Source organism: Delphinus delphis, chromosome 8 (genome assembly GCF_949987515.2).
Source record: "Delphinus delphis chromosome 8, mDelDel1.2, whole genome shotgun sequence".
Lineage (NCBI taxonomy): Eukaryota > Metazoa > Chordata > Mammalia > Artiodactyla > Delphinidae > Delphinus > Delphinus delphis.
The window spans coordinates 27,740,803-27,761,244 of record NC_082690.1 but is presented as its reverse complement, the minus strand read 5'-3'; the positions used below and the strand labels follow the sequence as shown (position 1 = coordinate 27,761,244).

At 35.0% G+C, this 20,442-nt stretch overlaps 1 protein-coding gene across 1 annotated transcript in view; it reads left to right on the top strand.

Annotated features, from left to right (window-relative positions):
* Positions 1 to 20,442, top strand: part of CWF19L2 (CWF19 like cell cycle control factor 2) — a 194,905-nt gene that overhangs the window by 141,570 nt on the left and 32,893 nt on the right. The window contains exon 13 of the mRNA XM_060018021.1: positions 8,298 to 8,510. Within this exon, the coding sequence (XP_059874004.1) occupies positions 8,298 to 8,510 (213 nt within the window). The remainder of the gene's footprint in view (positions 1 to 8,297; positions 8,511 to 20,442) is intronic.

Sequence of the window (20,442 nt, the reverse complement as noted above, 5' to 3'; positions counted from 1 at the left end):
AACCAGAAATACACTGAAAAGGGAATTCTGGTAAGTGTATGTCAGACTAGTCAAATTGACCCAGTGACCACAACGATGTTACCTTGGCTCCTCTCTTTAAACTATATTTAATCTCCAAATAAAGAAAACAAAATCGTGCTTCTGTGCAACATGATAGAACTGTCCTACATACAACCAAAAACAGGCTGTGTCCCCAGAATAGAGTACAAAGCTACTATTATGTTAGATGGTAAGGGGATGAGAAAGGGGAAGAAAAGAAAGAAGTTTTGTTAATATTTAGGTGTATATTCACACATATAAATTCATATCAAAATATTGAAAGGATACCATAATATTACAATATTAATTTCTGAAACTGGTTATGGAGTTTCATCTAGTATTTATACCTGCTTTCCTCTACTACCCATTCTGTATTCCTTTTGTCCTCAGCAACATCTTAGCTGGTCATGGCCCCTTGCCTTGTGGGGTGATCCAGTCCTTCATTCAGAAGGTCTGGGCCATTTATTAGCTGTCCTGCCTTAACTGAGTTGTATTTTATCATTGACTTTAATCATAGGCCATGAGAATTCCAAGAGGTGCCCTAAAAGGTAACCTATATTCAAGATATACTTCCTCTTACCTCCATTATGTAGTACCAGCCCAATTTTCCCTTTATAGTCAGAATCAATCACTCTAGAAAGTACAGTAACTCCCTTCTTTGCCTTTTGATTCAGTGGAATGAGGAGCCAGAGTGGCCAGGTGGCTGTTGGAACTTCAAGTTCAATTAATCATTGTGTCCCTTGATAGATGTATTCCTCTCTTTAGAACTAAGACCTCTAGACTAGTAGAGCCTAAGATCACAGAGTTGGGAAGCAGAAATTTTGCTAGTGTATCAAAAGGGGCAGTAGTGAGATAGGTCACTCCTGTTTTATCCCCCCTAGATTCCCATACCTGTGAATTCTGGCTGTGGGAAAGACAGCATCATAGTTTGGGTGCTGATTTAGAGCACTTACTTCATTCTGGGAGACATACCCTTAGTTTACAAGACATCACCTATCCAGCACTTGTAATTAAATCTTAAAAAGGCCAGTTCACTGTTCTATCCAGCCAGCTACTTCAGATGGTGGGGAACATGGTGAATTAGTGAGCAGTGCTGCTTGGTAGTCATCATTGTTACATGGTGACTGCAATGGGCATAGACACATTTCATCTGCTGTGAAATTGTTTCCTTGGTCAGAAGCATATGTGTGATACCACAATGATACAAGTCCAGAGATGGTAGTTTTGGCAGAATCACTGTATACATTGAAGGCAAGTCAATATCCAGAGTAAGTGTCTATTCCAGTAAGAACAAAGTGCTGCTCCTTCCATGATGGTAGCAGTCCAATGTACCCAACTTGCCACCAGTTAGCTGCCTGATCCCCCAAAGGAGTGGTACTCGTATCAGACGCTCAGTGTTGATCTCTCAAAGGAGTGGTGCTCATATCAGAGGCTCAGTGTTGATCTCTGTTGGCAGATTGGGTATTCAGCAGTGGCTATAGCCAGATCAGCTTTGATGTTGCTGAGCCCTTGAATAGTTTCCATACCTGCATGGCCACTTTGTTCACAAGCTCATTGGAACAATGGTAGGAGTGGCTAGTGACATAAATATCACTAGTGACATAAATATCTGTATCTATTTGGAGAGGTCTGTCCATATACCTCTTCCCCAGACTTCCTTGTTGGTAATCTCTACTTGTGTTCTATCCAGGTTCCTGGCCATCCAGCCAAACCATTTGCCATAGTACATGAATCAGTGTAGACCTGTATCTATGGCCATCTCTCTTTCCAGGCAAAGTGAACTCACTGCGCAAAGTTCTTCTTACTGAGATAATTTCCCTTTATGGCCATTCCAGAGTGGGACTGTAGTGCTGTAGCTGTCCACTTTGGGTGGTGCCTGTGTATCATGCAGAACCATGTATTTATTTTTTTAAATGTTGATATAGATGAACCTATATTTAAATTTTTATAGCTTTTTTTTTTGAGATTCAGGATCTGATCAGTGTTCGTGCATTGTGTTTATTATATCTCCCCAGTGTCCCTAAGACCATCCTCACTTCTGACATCAGCTTCAAGTTCAGGGATCCCCAAGCCCACCTTCAGCTTTGATACTTTACTACAAGGACTCACAGAATTCCCTAAAAGCTGTTAAATATACAGTTAAGGTTTATTACAGTGAAAGAATACAGATGGAAAATTAGTCAAGGGAAGCGGCTCATGGAGCTGAATCCAGCAGAATGTCGAGCATGAATCTTCCATTTGTCCCCTTTCCCAGTGAATCATGGACAGCCCTAACTTCTCCCAGCAATAATGTGTGAAATACACAGGGTATTGCCAACTAGGGAAGCTCCCCCAAGCATTGGTGTGCAGTTTTTGTTAGGATTTGGTCACATAGACATGGTTGATTGCCTGTGAAGATGACAGTTTCCAGCCCCTCCTGAGGTGGAGCTGATACTGTGTGGCCCAAATTTCCCAGCATAAACCACATTGTTAACATAGATGGCTCGTGTGGCCCAAGACCCTCAGATAAACAAAACCACTGTTTTAGGCAGGACATTTCAAGTCCTTAAAGATTACCTTCCAGTGACAGAAGGCAAAGGCCAGACCTCTATTTGGGTACAGTTAATTTTTTAAAACACAGGTTTATTGAGATATGATTCACGTGCCATACAAATTCACCCTTTTAAAGTGTAAAATTCAATGGTTTTTAGTATCTTCATGAATATATGTAACTATCACTACAGTCAATTTTACAACATTTTTATCACCTCAAGAATAAACCCTGTAACCTTTAGCTGTCACCTCCTAACCCTCTTAGTCCTCCTCCATCTCCAGCCTTAAGCAGCCTTGAGTTTGTTTTCTGTCTGTATAGATTTTGCTGATCTGGACATTTCATGTATATGATAGTGATTTTTTGTGACTGACTTCTTTCACTTAGCATGTTTTCAGAGTGTTGTAGGGGGTATCAGTACTTCATTTGTTTTTTATAGCCAAATATACTCACTCTGTTGTACATATTTTATATGTTTTGTTGATCTGTTCATCAATTGATGGGCATTTAGATTGTGTACAAGTTTTGACTTTTATGAATAATGCTGCTGTAAAGATTCATATACAAGTTTTTGTTAGGCATATGTTTTCATTTCTCCTGGGTATATACCTGGAAGTGGAATTGTTAGGTCATATGGTAGCCCATATGTTTAATTATTTATTAATTAATCTATATTGAATTGTTTGAGGAACTACCAGACTGTTTTCCAAAGCAGCACCATGACTTTGCACTCCCACCAGCGGTGTTTGAGGGTATCAATTTCTCCACATCCTTGACAACACTTGTTATTATCTGACTATTTGATTCTAGTGAGCATGAAGTCGTAACTTCATTGTAGTTTTCATTTACATTTCCCTGTATTTATTGGCCATTTGTATATCTTCCTTGGAGAAATGTCTGTTTAGATCCTTTGCCCATTTTAAAATCAGGTTGCTTGTTTTTTGATGTTGTTGAATTGTAGGAGTTCTTTATGTATTCTGGTTGTAAGTCCCTTATCAAATAAGTGATTTACAAATATTTTCTCCCATTCTGTGGGCTGCCTTATCACTCTGTTGAGAGTGTCCTTTGATGCACAAAAGTTTTAAGTTTGATGAAATCCAACTTACCTATTTTTTCTTTATTGCTTGTGCTTTTGTTGTCATAGCCAAGCAATCATTGCCAAATTCAATGTCATGAAGCTTTTCCCCTATGATTTCTTCTAAGAGTTTTAAAGTTTTAGCTTTTAAGTTAGGTCTGTGATGCATTTTGAGTTAATTTTTTTATATGGTGTGAGGTGAGGGTCCAACTTCATCTCTTTTTGCATGTGAATATCCAGTTTTCCCAACACCGTTTGTTTAAAAGACTGTCGTTTCCCTATTCAGTGGTCTTGGCACCCTTACTGAAAATCATTTGACCATATATGAGTTTGTTTATTTCTGGGATCTCCATTCTATTCCATTGGTCTATATATCTTTCTTTATGCCAGTATCACATTATTTTGATTATTGTAGCTTTGTAGTACGTTTTAAAATCAGGACGTGTGAGACCTCCAACTTTGTTCTTTTTAAAGATTGTTTATTTGTAGTCCCTTGAGATTCCATATGAATTTTAAGATGGCTTTTTCTATTTCTGCAAAAAACGTCATTGAGATTTTGATAGATGTTGCATACATTGTAGATCACTTTGGGTAGTATTGACATCTACTCCCCTTTCTTTTATCTTATTCATTTTAATGTTATAACTATTTTATCACATTTTCTTATTTATTTAGAAAAGAGATTCTCAAAGTTCTAAAATTTATGATATACTATCTTGATCTTGTACCATCTCATCAGTTTTCTTTAGGACTCTATCTAAATGAAAAAGAGGCATATTTTCATGCCCCTCTTGTTTTCTTCACCTCCTTTCCTCCAGCAAATATTTCACTTTTCCCCTTCTTGGTCTTATATTCTCCACTATCTCTGTTCATTAAAAATTTTTGGTTGGGGGTAAGGTCATAGATGTGTACGTGACTGATAAAGGTAAAAACATTTTGTGTCAAACCCCAAAGAGAAGATAATGGGAAAATGCAAATAATTAGAGGATGTAGGAGGAGGGAATTATTGTTCTGGGATAGATGAGTATCATATTTCAGTTGTGTTGAAGAATCATTCAGACTTAATTTGGAAGACTGTCCCCTATTTAAGTCAAAAACTGTGAATAGATCAGAGATGTTCAGCAGCATTCATGGAACATAGATTTAAAAACTAGAAATACTGTCTTCTGTTTTCAACTGATTTTATTTGAATTGAATATATTCCCTGACAAGTTATGAACTGATTTTTAATAACAATATTTTAACAATATATCATATGAAAGTAAAGTTACATGTAGAAATACATATTCTGCTCACTAATGTATTTTAGAAAAGATAAATACCCATGAGATATCTGTATTCTCTTTTAATATGTACCTTAACTTGATTGGGTATGTTTATTCTGGATGAAATTTAAGGTTTCTTCTAATTCTTTATTCTGCTTCATAGACTATATTCACAGTATTCCCTTTCTATGTTTTAAAGATGGGTTTCTTAAGTGAGAGAGGCTCACTATATGCCAGGCACTCTCAGTTTTACAATCAAACTTGATTCCTGGCTCTGTCTCTTAATAATTATGTGATTTTGATTAAGTTATTTAGTCTCTCTTAGCCTCAGTTTTTTAATATGAAGGGAGAATGACAATTCCTATGTTGTAGAGGTATTTGGCTGAGAGGGTACTTAAAGTTTCTATTAATATCTAGCATATAGTTAGTTACTATTTTCATGAAAATTTTAGTGACCAGTTTGGATATTTTTCAAAATTTGATATATTATGGTTGAGATAAAGGTCTGAAGTTAAAATAATAATTTGTAAGTCAGGAGACTACATATAAATAGACAAACCTGAAGAATAGAGAGATAATCAAAGATTAATAAAGAGAAAAAGTAGAAGATAAAAATTAATTCCTGAAGCTAATGTGCTCTGAGAAATACCTTACTGATAATAATCTTTTTACCTGATTCTATCAATAATGACATTTTAGAAATTTTCTTCTGTTTACATTTAGTTTTACTTCTCTTCTTTTTCTAGTTTTTTAAGTTGGAAGATGACATCATTGATTTAAGGCCTCTCTTGTTTTCTAATATAAGTGGTTAGTTCTGTAATTGTCCTTCTAGGTACTGCTTTCACAGTACACCACAAATTCTCACATGTCCTGTTTTTGTTTTATTATAGTTCAAAAAACTTTCTAATTTTATTTTTTTGATGATCCGTGGGTTATTTGGAAGTACACTATTTAATTTTTGCATACTTGACTATTTTCCATATATCTTTCTGTTGGGATTTCTAGTCTAATTCCATTGTTTTCAGTGCACATACTCTATGTTACTTGAATTCTTTTAAATTTATTGAGAGTTTGTTTTAAGTCTGAGAATGCCGTCTGTCTTGGTAAATGTTCTCTGTGCACTTGAGAAGAATGTTTATTCTGCTGATACAATTTCTGTTGGATACAATTTCTGTCATTGTTGGTTATGTCAGATTGGTTGATAGTTTGTTCAAGTCTTCTATTGCCTATTGATTTTCTATTTATCAATTGTAGAGAGAGTGGCATTTGAATTTCTGACTACAGTTGTGGGTTTGTCTATTTCTCCTACAGTTCTGTCAAGTTTTTGCTTCATATATTTTGAAACTATTATTAGGTGCATAAACTTTAGGATTGTTTTGTCCTCCTGCTGTAAGTCTTTTATTATTATGAAATGACCTTCTTTATCCTTCATAATATTCTTTGCTTTGAAATCTACTTTCTCTGACAGGAGTACAGGCACTCTGGCTTTCTTCATATCTATTTAAGTATCTGGTAAGATGAAAACAGTCATTTTCTTTTTGGTATTTAGTAGACTAAGTAGAACTTAGTCTAATGGAAGAAAAACATAAGTTAATGAGCTGTTTTGATACAGTGTGGTCCTCATGAAACTGATGTGAGTATAGTACTGAAGGAGCTTGGACGATCTAGAAAAGTTCTTTCATGCAGGTGACAACTAAATCTAAACCTCAGATTAAAAAATGAGTAGGGGTAGGAATGGCAAAATTGAGGGCAGAACTGCTCAGAGAGCAATATGTGCAAAGCCTGAAGGTAACAGTACTTTTGGGGACTAAAGTAGGGTGACAAAGTGTAGAGTTTGAGTAGGGATGTGATCACATGTGACCGAGGTGACTCACATTTATGAGTCCTTATTGTGTGCCAGGCATGTGTTGTAAGGATGAAGAAAGATAACCCTATTAGATGGATAATATTGTTATAGCCATTGTAAAATGAGGAAATAAAACAGAGAGAGAGCTCAGAGAGATTAAATAACTGCCCAAGATTATACAGACAGGAGATAGAATTTTACCATGGTCATTCTGACTATAGAGCCCAAGCTCTTAACCATTATACCGTTCTGTGTCTATGACTTAGGCCAAACAACAGTTTGAACTTGATCCTGTTCACAATGTAGAGCTCTTTGAGGATTTTAAGTAGGGACATAAATAAAATAAGTAAATAAAATTTTTGTTTTAAAAACATCACCCTGGCTACAGTTTATGTTGGGGGAGGTATAGAGCAGGTGCCTTGAGATACAGTTGAAAAATGTTTTATGTTCTATGTGGAGCGTATACTAATTTTATTTTTTTTATTTTTATTTTTTCATAGATGAGGTTCTGGGATTTATTTTTTTAATAAAAATAAACTTTTAATTCCTAATTTAAATAAATTAGGAGTTTGGGTTTAACAGATACACACTACTATATACAAAACAGACAAACAAGGACCTACTGATAAGCACAGGGAACTACACTCAGCATCCTGCAATAACCTATAATGGAAAAGAATCTGAAAAAAAACACACACATATACATACACATACATATACATATACATATTTATTTACACATATATATAACTGAATCACCCTGCTGCACACCCAAAACCAACACAACATTGAAACCAACCACACCTCAATAAGATAAATAAATAAACTTTTAACAGAAGTTTTTAGCATTATCACAACACCATTATCACACACACACAAATTAACAGTATTTCTTGATACTGTCAGTGGCTGTTAGCCAAAGACCACCAGGGGCACACAGAGTTAAACAAGTTGGGTTTATTACTTATTGCAGCAAGGCAGAATGCACACCATGTTGAATTGCTCAGTATTTCAGTAAAAGGGTGTTAGAAAAGACTTATTAAAGAATTTGGTTTTGTACACATGAAACTTATATAGTTTTATAAATCATTGTTACCTCAATAAAAACAAATGAAAAAGAAAATTATTTTTAAAAGAGAAAGGGGAACGTGGCTCTCAATGCTCTCAATATACATATTAGCAAATTGGCTTGTAAGTTTAATAGAGTGTATGCTAATTTTAAAGTGAAGGTTGTTCTTAACCTCTCTGTCGTTCAAGTTCCTCATCTATTAAATAGAAATGGTAATGGTTCCCTCATCATAGGAGTATAAAACAATCAAATTGCATAGAACTGCACATAGTAAATACTCAGTAAACTTTAGCTATGATGATGATAATAACTTGGTCCTTGCAGGTCAAGCTTAAATTTTAATCATGTTTTCTTTTTTCTTTTAGTGTAAGAGTTTTATCACAGGACTTACAGATATGACTTCAGTATGCCACAGTACAATAAACTGAATTAACTACTACCTTCTCCCCACTACTATTATTTTGTTTTTTCAGTTTATGGGAAAAACAGATGGAGACTATTACACTCTGGATGACATGTTTGTCTCCAGAGCAGCTGAGAGAGAATGTTTTGGTGAAGAGGAAGAGAATCAGAGGAAAAAAGCTATTGCTGAGCACCGGAGACTTGCTGCACTAATGGAAAACTGTCTGTATTGTTTTGACAGCTCTCAATTTCCCAAGCACCTTATTGTTGCAATAGGTGTTAAGGTAAGAAATATAATGTTTATTGCCCTAAGGAAACGATTCAGTGGTATATGTAAATTTGCCTATTTCTTCATAAGATTCTAAGAAATCTGTCTTGTCTCATTCTGTTTCAAATATTTTCTAAGTTCCCATGATTCTTAGAATCTTTTTAGAGCGAGTATAAATATCTAAATGATATGAAGCTCCCATTTTGTGTAATTCTTCTCTGTAGAGAGGCAGCATTGAGTAGTGCTCAGGCCCTAGACTTTGGAACCAGACCACCTGGATTCAAATTCTTGCTCTGCCATTTACCATCTATGTGATCTTATTTTCATGATTGGCACTTGATTCTCAGTATTAAAATCACTTCAGAGCTACTTAGTCTAACTTCTGCTTCTTCCTTTACTTTCTCATAGAACCTTTTGTATCTTTATAGAATATCTCATAATTTGAAGAAGTTTATTGTACAGTTGTTGCTTGGTTTCCACGGGAGATTGGTTCCAGCAGTCTCTCTATACCAAAATCCACAGATGCTCAAGTCCCATAGTCACCCATCTATCTGCAATTCCACATCTGTGGATTCAGCCAACCCTGGATCATATAGTACCATAGTATTTATTGAAAAAGGTCCATGTAGAATTGGACCCACGCAGTTCAAACCCATGTTGTTCAAGGGTCAACTGTAGTTTGTTTTACTTGTTGAGTGTCTCCCTCAGTAGTCTGTAAGTGCTCTGACGGCATAGATAACTTTCACTCATCATTGTATACCACACATGTATCCCATTATATACCAAGCATTTATGTTTATAGTCACTTCTTTCGATAAATGTTAATACTCACTTATTTAATAGTCACTAATAATAGTCACTTATTTCAGTATTTGGCAGTTTAATTCTTTTTTTAACATCTTTATTGGAGTATACTTGCTTTACAGTGGTGTGTTAGCTTCTGCTTTATAACAAAGTGAATCAGTTATACATATACATATGTTCCCATATCTCTTCCCTCTTGCGTCTCCCTCCCTCCCACCCTCCCTATCCCACCCCTCTAGGTGGTCAAAAACCACCTAGCTGATCTCCCTGTGCTATGTGGCTGCTTCCCACTAGCTATCTATTTTACGTTTTGTACTGTATATATGTCCATGCCACTCTCTCACTTTGTCACAGTTTACCCGTCCCCCTCCAAATATCCTCAACTCCATGCTCTAGTAGGTCTGTGTCTTTATTCCTGCCTTACCCTTAAGTTCTTCATGACCTTTTTTTTTTTTCTCTTAGATTCCACATATATGTGTTAGCATACAGTTTTTGTTTTTCTCTTTCTGACTTACTTCACTCTGTATGACAGACTCTAGGTCCATCCCCCTCACTACAAATAACTCAATTTTGTTTCTTTTTATGGCTGAGTAATATTCCATTGTATATATGTGCCTCATCTTCTTTACCATTCATCTGTTGATGGACACTTAGGTTGCTTCCATGTCCTGGCTATTGTAAATAGAGCTGCAATGAACATTTTGGTACATGACTCTTTTTGAATTATGGTTTTCTCAGGGTATATGCCCAGTAGTGGGATTGCTGGGTCGTATGGTGGTTCTATTTGTAGTTTTTAAGGAATTATTTTTTACGGAATTATAAAGCAATTATACTGTTCTCCATAGTGGCTGTCTCAATTTATATTCCCACCAACAGTGCAAGAGTGTTCCCTTTTCTCCACACCCTCTCCAGCATTTATTGTTTCTAAATTTTTTGATGATGGCCATTCTGACCAGTGTGAGATGATATCTCACTGTAGTTTTGATTTGCATTTCTCTAATTATTAATGATGTTGAGCATTCTTCCATGTGTTTGTTGTCAATCTGTATATCTTCTTTGGAGAAATGTCTATTTAGGTCTTCTGCCCATTTTTGGATTGGGTTGTTTGTTTTTTTGTTATTGAGCTGCATGAGCTGCTTGTAAATTTTGGAGATTAATCCTTTATCAGTTGCTTCATTTGCAAATAATTTCTCCCATTCTGAGGGTTGTCTTTTGGTCTTGTTTATGGTTTCCTTTGCTGTGCAAGAGCTTTTAAGTTTCATTTGGTTCCATTTGTTTATTTTTGTTTTTATTTCCATTTCTCTAGGAGGTGGGTCAAAAAGGACCTTGCTGTGATTTATGTCATAGAGTGTTCTGCCTATGTTTTCCTCTAAGAGTTTATCTGATAGTCTCTGGCCTTACATTTAGGTCTTTAATCCATTTTGAGTTTATTTTTGTGTATGGTGTTAGGGAGTGTTCTAATTTCATACTTTTACATGTACCTGTCCAGTTTTCCCAGCACCACTTATTGAAGAGGCTGTCTTTTCTCCACTGTATATTCTTGCCTCCTTTATCAAAAATAAGGTGACCATATTTGCGTGGGTTTATCTCTGGCTTTCTCTCCTGTTCCATTGATCTATATTTCTGTTTTTGCACCAGTACCATACTGTCTTGATTACTGTAGCTTTGTAGTATAGTCTGAAGTCAGGGAGCCTGATTCCTCCAGCTCCATTTTTCATTCTCAAGATTGCTTTGGCTATTCGGGGTCTTTTGTGTTTCCATACAAATTGTGCCACTCTTATTCAACATAGTTTTGGAAGTTCTAGCCACAGCAATCAGAGAAGAAAAAGAAATAACAGGAATCCAAGTCAGAAAAGAAGTAAAGCTGTCACTGTTTGCAGATGACATGATACTCTACATAGAGAATCCTAAAGATGCTACCAGAAAACTCCTAGAGCTAATCAATGTATTTAGTAAAGTAGCAGGATACAAAATTTATGCACAGAAATCCCTTGCATTCCTATACACTAATGATGAAAAATCTGAAATTGAAATCAAGAAAACACTCCCATTTACCATTGCAACACAAAGAATAAAATATCTAGGAATAAACCTACTTAAGGAGACAAAAGACCTGTATGCAGAAAATTATAAGACACTGATGAAAGAAATTAAAGATGATACAAATACATGGAGAGATATACCATGTTCTTGGATTGCAAGAATCAACATTGTGAAAATGACTCTACTACCCAAAGCAATCTACAGTTTCAATGCAATCCCTAATTCTTATATTAAGTAAATAATTATTGTGTACCTGATGTATGCCAGAACCTCAGTAGTCACTGGGGAAAAGTAGAAAATCAGATATACGTGTGGAGCTTGTATTCTAGTGAAATAGAGCAGAGAATAAAAAACGTAATGATTGCCCTGATATAAAAGAAAGTGTTGTTATGAAGCAGATATAGAGAGCAAATGTGATAAAATAATGGGAGAGTGTTTTTTGAGAAGGTGGTGTAGAAGGCTCTCTGAGGAGGTATTTTAGTAAAGGTATGAAAGATGAGAAGAAGCAAGCAACATGAAGCTATGAATGAATAATGTTTCAGAAAGATATCAGTGAGTGAAAAGCCTTGAGGAGGAAGTAAGGCAGGCATTTATGGGACAGAAAAAAGATCAGTATAGCTGGAGTGGAGTGAGTGAGAAAAAGTGGTAGGAGAGGAAGTTCAATTAATGCTAGTTTCAAGAACTAATAGTTTGGGGAATATACATATACATATTAATTAATTTGTTTGTTGTATATACATACTTACACATACACACAAGCACCTGTGTAGCCAAAGAACTGGCATTGACTTTTCCATTCCAATTCTAGACTTTAATATCTTTAGGTCATTAAGACAGTCAGTTTATCAGTTTGGATTTTGGTTTCTTTGTTTCCTTACCCTTCCTTTTCTTTTTCTTTCTTTTCCTCTAGACTTTATCAAAAAGTAAAAGTAAAAATTCCATTCAAAATTTAATCAATCAAAACCCCAACCTTAATCACTTATATTAATTTTTCTATGTTCTTTTCTAGATTGTTACATAAACATTCGCATTTTCATAATTATGACATTATATATAAATATTTCATTCCCTTTTCATCTAGTCCCTACCTTTAAAAAATGTATGAATAAATTAAACATAAAGTAACACAAAGTTTTCAGTAATTCTTTACAAGAAGTTTGGGTTTTTTTCAATGACTTCATTTTCTCTAATGCACTGAAGACAGGCCAGGTCCAGGGGAGGCCCAGAGGTGTGAAGTGTATAAACCTTTTTTTAGCCTCCTACCTTATAGTCGGTGTCCCAAAGTAGGCATTTCTCAATTAACTAGTGAAAGGAAACTGTTGGCCAGTAAAGAGACATTTTCTATTTCTTCAACTCATATATTATTTCATACATTCCTTTTCCTAGTCTCAGTTTTCCTCTTCTGCTGTGAGGTAATCCACATTTTCCATTAGAGATTTGTAAAGGTATTAAATCTTCTTTTGCCTTTAACTTACTGAGCATTGGCTGATGTTTCTTCCCTCTCAGACTAGTCGTTTCATTCTGATTTCATTTTAATACCATTTGAATCTCTTTTCTTGGTCTATGCTTTATTATGCTATCTTAGCTTTAATAACTGCTATCTAGCTTCAGCCTTTCATCCGTGAATATTTTAATATAGAAATGTTTGAAATATTGGTTCGAAGGAATTCCATCTATTTACTACAATATCTGACTGCTTATCCCATCTATTGTAGCTAATAGGTTATTTTATTAATCTGAATAAACAGTAAGAAATTATTCCTTTTAGTTGTTACCTCAGTAATTATATATGATTATGAGTTTCTAAGGAATTACTTTGCGTTAGGTAGTAATAATTTAACAGTATTCTAAAGCAGTTCAGCAATTCTCACTCAGCTTGAATTTCTAATACTTAAAGTTAATGTCGTAAATCCAAATGTATTAATGAAGCTATGTGAGTACTCATTAGAGTCAGACAGTTATGTAAGTTTCTGATCATAAATTGTCCCTGCCTTCTCCCTCTTTTTTAAAAATAAAAGTTATCTCTCCCCTTCTTGTCTTAACACTATCCTTTACTTAAAAGAAAAAAAAAGTACTTTGATTTTAGAGCAGTTTTAGATTTACAGAAAAATTGTAAGGCAGTATAGAGTTCCATATACCCTGTGCCCAGTTTCATCTATTATTTCCATCTTAACATTAGTATAGTAAAATTGTTACATCTAATGAATCAGTACTGTTTTTTGTTTGTTTTACTTAATATAGTTGATATACAATATTATGTTAATTTCAGGTGTACTACGTAATGATTTGACATTTGCATACATTATGAAATGATCACCATGAAAAGTCTAGTAACCATCAGTCCCCATACAAAGTTATTACAATATTACCATATTCCTTATGCTGTATATTACACCCTCATGACTTACTTATTTTGTAACTGGAGTTTTAATACTTTTTCATCCCCTTCACCTATTTCACACCTCCATCCCCAAACACTTCCCTCTGCCAGCCACCATTTGTTCTCTGTATCTGTGAGTCTGTTTTTGTTTCATTATGTTTGTTCATTTGTTTTGTTTTTCTGATTTCATGTATATGTGAGATGATATGGTATTTATCTTTCTCTGTCTAACTATTTCACTTAGCATTTCAATCTGTAGTGTTGCAAATGCCAAGATTTCATTTTCATTATGGCTGAGTTATACTTCATTGTATATATGGTACATATATATATATATATATATATATACACACACACACACACACACACACACACACACACACACATACACACACAGATATATACCATATCTCCTTTATCCATTCGTCTATTGAAGAACACTTAGGTTTCTTCTGTATCTTGGCTATTGTAAATAATGCTGCAATGAACGTTGATATGCATATATCTTTTTGAATTAGTGTTCTGTTTTTTTTAAGTAAATACTCAGAAGTGAAATTGCTGGATCATATGGCAGTTTTATTTTTAATTTTTTGAGGAAGCTCCACACTGTGTTCCATAGTGCCTTCACCAATTTATATTCCCACCAACAGTGTAGCAGTGTCACCTCTTGTCCACATCCTCACCAACACTTGTTATTTGTTTTTTTGATGATAGCCATTCTGCCAGGTATGAGGTGGCATCTCATTGTGGTTTTGATTTGCACTTCCCTCATTGTTAGTGATGTTGAGCATCTTTTCATGTGTCTGTTGGCCATCTGTATATCTTCTTTGGAAAAATTTCTGTTTGGTCCTCTGCCCATTTTTTAATCAGTTGTTTTTTTGGTCTTGAGCTATATGACTTCTTTTGTATATTTTGGATATTAACCCCTTATCTATCATTTGCAAGTATTTTCTCCCATTCAGTAGGCTGCCTTTTCATTTTGTTGATGATTTCTTTCACTATGTAAAAGCTTTTTAGTTTGACGTAATCCCATTTATTTATTTTTGCTTCCGTTTCCCTTACTCGAGGAGACATATGCAAAAAAATGTTGCTAAGATCAATTTCAAAGAGTGTACTACCTATAGTTTTCTCTAGAAGTTTTCTGGTTTCAGGTCTTACATTTAAATCTTTAATCCATTTTGAATTTTTTTAATATGGTGTGAGAAAGTAGTCTAGATTGATTCTTTTGCATGTACCTATCCAGTTTTCCCAACACCATTTATTGAAGAGGCTATCTTTTCTCTTCTGTATATTCTTGCTTCTTTTGTTGTAGATTAACTGAACATGTAAGCATGGGTTTATTTCTGGGCTCTCTATTCTGTTTCATTGATCTATGTGTCTGTTTTTAATGCCAGTACCATTCTGTTTTGATTACTATAGCTTTGTAGTATAATTTGAAATCAGGAAGTGTGATACCTCCAACTTTGTTCATCTTTCTCAAGATTGTTTTGGCTGTTCAGGGTATTTTGTATTTTTATACAAACTTTAGAATTATTTGTTCTAGTTCTGTGAAATATGCCAATGGTATTTTGATAGGGATTGCATTGAATCTCCAGGTTGCCTTGGGTAGTATGGTCATTTTAAACGATATTACTTCTTCCAGTCTATGAACACAGAATTTCTTTCCATTTATTTTTGTCATCTTCATTTTCTTTCATCAATGTCTTATACTTTTCAGAGTACAATTTGTTTACCTTCTTGGTAAGATTTATTTGTAGGTATTTTGTTCTTTTTGATGCAACTGTAAATGAGACTGTTTTCTTAATTTTTTCTTTCTGATTGTTTGTTATTAGTGTATAAAAATGCCACAGACTTCTGTGTATTAATTTTGTATCCTGCAACTTTACTGAATTCACTTATTAGTTCTAATAGTATTTTTGGTAGCATCTTGAGGACTTTCTATATATAGTATCATGTCATCTGCAGTGAGTTTTACTTCTTCCTTTCCAGTTTAGATTCCTTTTATTTCTTTTACTTGTCTGATTGCTGTGGCTAAATACAAGTGGCAAGAGTTGGCTTCCTTTTCTTTTTCTTTTATTTATTTTTTATTTTTTAATTGAAATATAGTTGATTTACAATATTATGTTAGTTCCAGGTTTATAACATAGTGATTCAGTATTTATATAGATTATACTCCATTTAAAGTTATTACAAAATAATAGCTATATGTCCCTGTGCTGTACAATATAGCCTTGTTGCTTATTTATTTTATACATAGAAGTTTGTATCTCTTAAACCCCTATCCTTATTTTCCCCTCCCCCACCCCTCTCTCCACTGGTAACCACTAGTTTGTTCTCTGTATTTGTTTTATTTTATTCATTTGCTTATTTTATTTTTTTTGATTCCACATATAAGTGATAACATACAGTGTTTGTATTTCTTTGTCTGACTTACTTCACTAAGCATTATACCTCTTAGATCCATCCACATTGTTACAATTGGCAGAATTCATTCTTTTACTATGGCTGAGTAATATTCCATTGTGTGTGTGTGTGTGTGTGTGTGTTTGTGTGTGTGTGTGTGTGTGTGTGTATTACATCTTCTTTATCTATTCATCTGTTGATGGACACTTAGGTTGCTTCCATATCATGGCTATTGTAAATAATACTGCTGTGAACATTGGGGTGATGTGTCTTTTCAATTATTGTTTTCATTTTCTTCAGATGTATACCTGGGAGGGGAACTGCTGGATCGTATGATAGTTCTATATTTAGTTTTTTGAGGAACCTCCATACTGTCTTCTGTAGTGACTTCCAATTTACATTCCCAGCAACAGTGTACAGGGTTTCCTTTTCTCCACATCCTTGTCAACATTTGTTATTTATAGACTTTTTGATGATAGCCATTCTCACAGATGTGAGGTAATATCTTTGGCTTTGATTTGCATTTCTCTGATGGTTAGAAATGTTGAGCAACTTTTCATGTGCCTATTAGCCATCTGTATATCTTCCTTGGAAAAATATCTATTCTAGTTTCTGCCCATTTTTCAATTGGATTATTTGGTTTTTTGATATTGAATTTTATGAGCTGTTTATATATTTTGGATGTTAACCCCTTATTGGTCATATGATTTGCAAATATTTTCTCCCATTCAGTAGGTTGTCTTTTCATTTTGTGGATGGTGTCTTTCGCTGTGCAAAAGCTTTTAAGTTTAATTAGGTCCCATTTGTTTATTTTTTATTTTGTTTCTTTTGCCTTAGGAGACTGATGTGAAAACATAACACCATGATTTTTGTCACAGAGTGTTCTGCCTATAATGTTCTTCTAGGAGTTTTATGAGTTAATTTTTGCATATGGTGTGAGAAACTGTTCTAATTTTATTCTTTTACATGTAGCTGGTCAGTTTTCCCAGCACCTCTTATTGAGGAGACTGTCTTTTCCTTTGTATATTCTTGCCTCCTTTGCCATAGATTAATTGACCATAGGTTCATGAGTTTATTCCTGGGCTTTCTGTTCTACTTAATTGATCTCTGTGTCTGTTTTTGTGCCAGTACCATACTGTTGTGATTTTACTGTAGCTTTGTAGTATCAGCTGAACTCAGGGAGTGTGATACCTACAGTTTGTTCTTTTTTTCTTAAGATTGCTTTAGCTATTCAGGATCTTTCATTCTGTGAAAAATATCATGGTTATTTTAATATGGGTTGCATTAAACTTGTAGATTGCTTTGAGTAATATGGACATTTTAACCGTGTTATTTCTTCCAATCCATGAACACAGGATATCTCTCCATTTCTTTGTATCATCAGTTCCCTTCATTAGTGTCTTATAGTTTTCAGAGTATAGGTCTTTCACATGATTAGTTAAGTTTATTTCTAGGTGTTTTCTTCTTTTTGATGCAATTTTATATGGGATTTGATTTCTTGCCTTTTCTGATAATTTATTATTAATATATAGAAAAACAATAGATTTCTGTATATTAATCTTTTATCCTGCAACTTTACTGAATTCATTTATTTGTTATAGTAGTTTTTTGTAGCATCTTTAGGATTTGATATGTATAGTATCATGTCATCTGCAAACAGTGACAGTTTTACTTCTTTTTAATTTGCAGTCTTTTTTTTGTCTTTTTCTTCTCTGCTGTCGCTAAACACAGATGGTGAGAGTGGGCATCCTTTTTATTCCTGATCTTAGAGGAAATGCTTTCAGCTTTTCACTGTTGAGTATAATGTTGGCTGTGAGTTTTTCATGTATGGCTGTATTATATTGGTGTATGTTCTCTGTATACCCACTTTGTTGAGTTTTTGTTATAAATGGGTCTTGAATTTTGTCTAAAGCTTTTTCTGCATTTATGGAGATGATCATATGATTTATACTCTTCAGTTTTTTTATGTGGTGTATCGTGTTGCATCAAATACAATTTTTTGTTTCCTCACTTTCAGTATGTATGTCTTTAGATCTGAAGTGAATCTCTTGGAAGCAGCATATGTATCATTCTTGTTTTTTTTTACCAAATTAGTTGCTCTGTGTCTTTGTTGCTATTTTGTTAATTGTATTCCTGTTGTTTTTATAGTTCTTCTTCATTCCTTTCTTCTCCTTTTGCTCTCTTTCCTTGTGATTTGATGACTGTCTTTAGTGTTACATTTGGATTTCTTTTTCTTTTTTGTGTATCTATTACTGGTTTTTGATTTTTTTAGTTACCATGATGTTCATATGTAGCAACATACATATTTGCATATATATATATATATAAAATCTTTATTTTAAATTAATGATCTGTTAAGTTTATACTCATTCTAACCACACTACATTTTACTGCCCTGCCCCCAACATTTAATGTTTTTGTTGTCATATTTTACATCTTTCTGTTTTGTGTATCCCTTAACTACTTATTGCAGGTATGGATAATTTTTTTACTTTTATCTCTTAACCTTCCTATTTGTAAGTGGTTGATCTACTACCTTTAATGTATGTTTCCCTTTCCCAGTGAGACTTTTCTTTCCATAATTTTCTTACTTCTAGTATGGCCTTTTCTTTTCTCCTTAGAGAAGTCTTTTTATCATTTCTTGTAAAGCCAGTTTAGTGCTGAACTCTTTCAGCTTTTGCTTATCTTTAAAATGCTTTAACTCTCCTTCAGACCTGAATGATGACATCGCCAAGTAGAGTATTGTTGGTTGTAGGTTTTTTCTTTTCATCATTTTAAAGATATCATGCCCTTCCCTTCTGGCCTGCAATTTCTGCTGAAAAGTCAGCTGATAGCCTTATGGGAGTTACCTTATATGTAACTAGCTGCTTTTCTCTTGCTGCTCTTAAGATTCTCTCTTCGTCTTTAATTTTTGCAATTTTAATTATAATGTGTCATGGTGTAGACACATTGGGTTCATCTTGTTTGGAAGTCTCCATAGCTTCCTATACCTATATCTGTTTCCTTCTTAAGGTTAGGGAAATTTTCAGCCATAATTTCATTGAATACATTTTCTACCCCTTTTTCTTTCTCTGCTCCTTCTGGGACCCCTATAATGTGAATATTAGTATGCTTGATGTTGTCTCAGAGGTCTTTCTCAATTTGTCCTCATTTTTAAAACCCTTTTTTTTGTTGTTGTTCAGCTTGAGTGATTTCCACTACTCTGTCTTCCAGATCTTCCAGATCTCTGATCAGTTCCTCTGTATCAGTTCCTCTGAATCAATCTACTGTTGTTTTGTTCTAGTATATATTTTTCTTTTAGTTCTTGTATTCTTTAGTTCTCTTTGGTTCTTCTTTGTATTTTCTAACTCTTTTTTGAAATTGTCAATGCGTTCATCCCTTTTTCTCCCAAGTTCAGTTAACATATTTATGATCATTATCTTGAATTCTTTATTGGGTCAATTGCTTATCTTTGTTTAGTTGCTTTTCTTTTTTTTTTCCTGAGGTTATGTCTTGTTCCTTCACTTGGAACATTTCCTTCATCTCCTCATTTTACCCAATTCTGTGTTTTTTCACTCGGTGTTAAGTATGTCAGTTACTTCTCCCCATCTTCAGAAGTAGCCTTATATAAGAGACATCCTTTGGAGCCTGGCAGCATGCACCCCTTTGGTCACCAGAGCCCTATTCCTAGGGGTGCCCCCTATATGGACTGCATGTACCCTTCTGTTGCAGTAGGGTCAACTTCCATTGGGCAGCTGGTATGTGGGGCTGAACCCCAGCTTAGTTGGCTGTGGTGCCTCTTGGCACAACTTGCAGGCCTGCTGGAGTGCAGGGTGGGCTTTTCTCGTGGTTGTCTGTTTCAACCTATGGGATGTGGGGCTGCTGCCGTCTGCTGGTCGGTGGGGTAGGCTTCTCAAGTGGTTCATTGCATGCCTAGCAGGGCTCAGGGCTGATGCCAGCTTGCTGGAGGACAGGCCTGGTCCTTGGCACTAATAAGCTAGAGGGAGGATTCTGAAATGGTGCTTGCCAGTGCTGGTGTTATTGAGGTAGAATGAGCTGCCAAAAATGGCTGCTGCCAGCTTTTCTGTCCCCAGGGGGAGTCCCAGTTGCTTCCTGCCTGTCTCGGAGGCTCTCCAAGAGCAGCAAGTGGGTCTGAAACAGGCTCCTTTCAAACTAGTGCCTCTGTGCTAGGACTCAGAGCATGTGAGATTTTGCAGACAACCTTTAAGAATGGAGTCCCTATTTCCTATTGCCCTTGGGATCTCTCCCATATGCAAACCTTGCAGGCCTTCAAAGTCAGACATTCTGGGAGCTCATCTTCATGGTGCAGGTCCCCTGC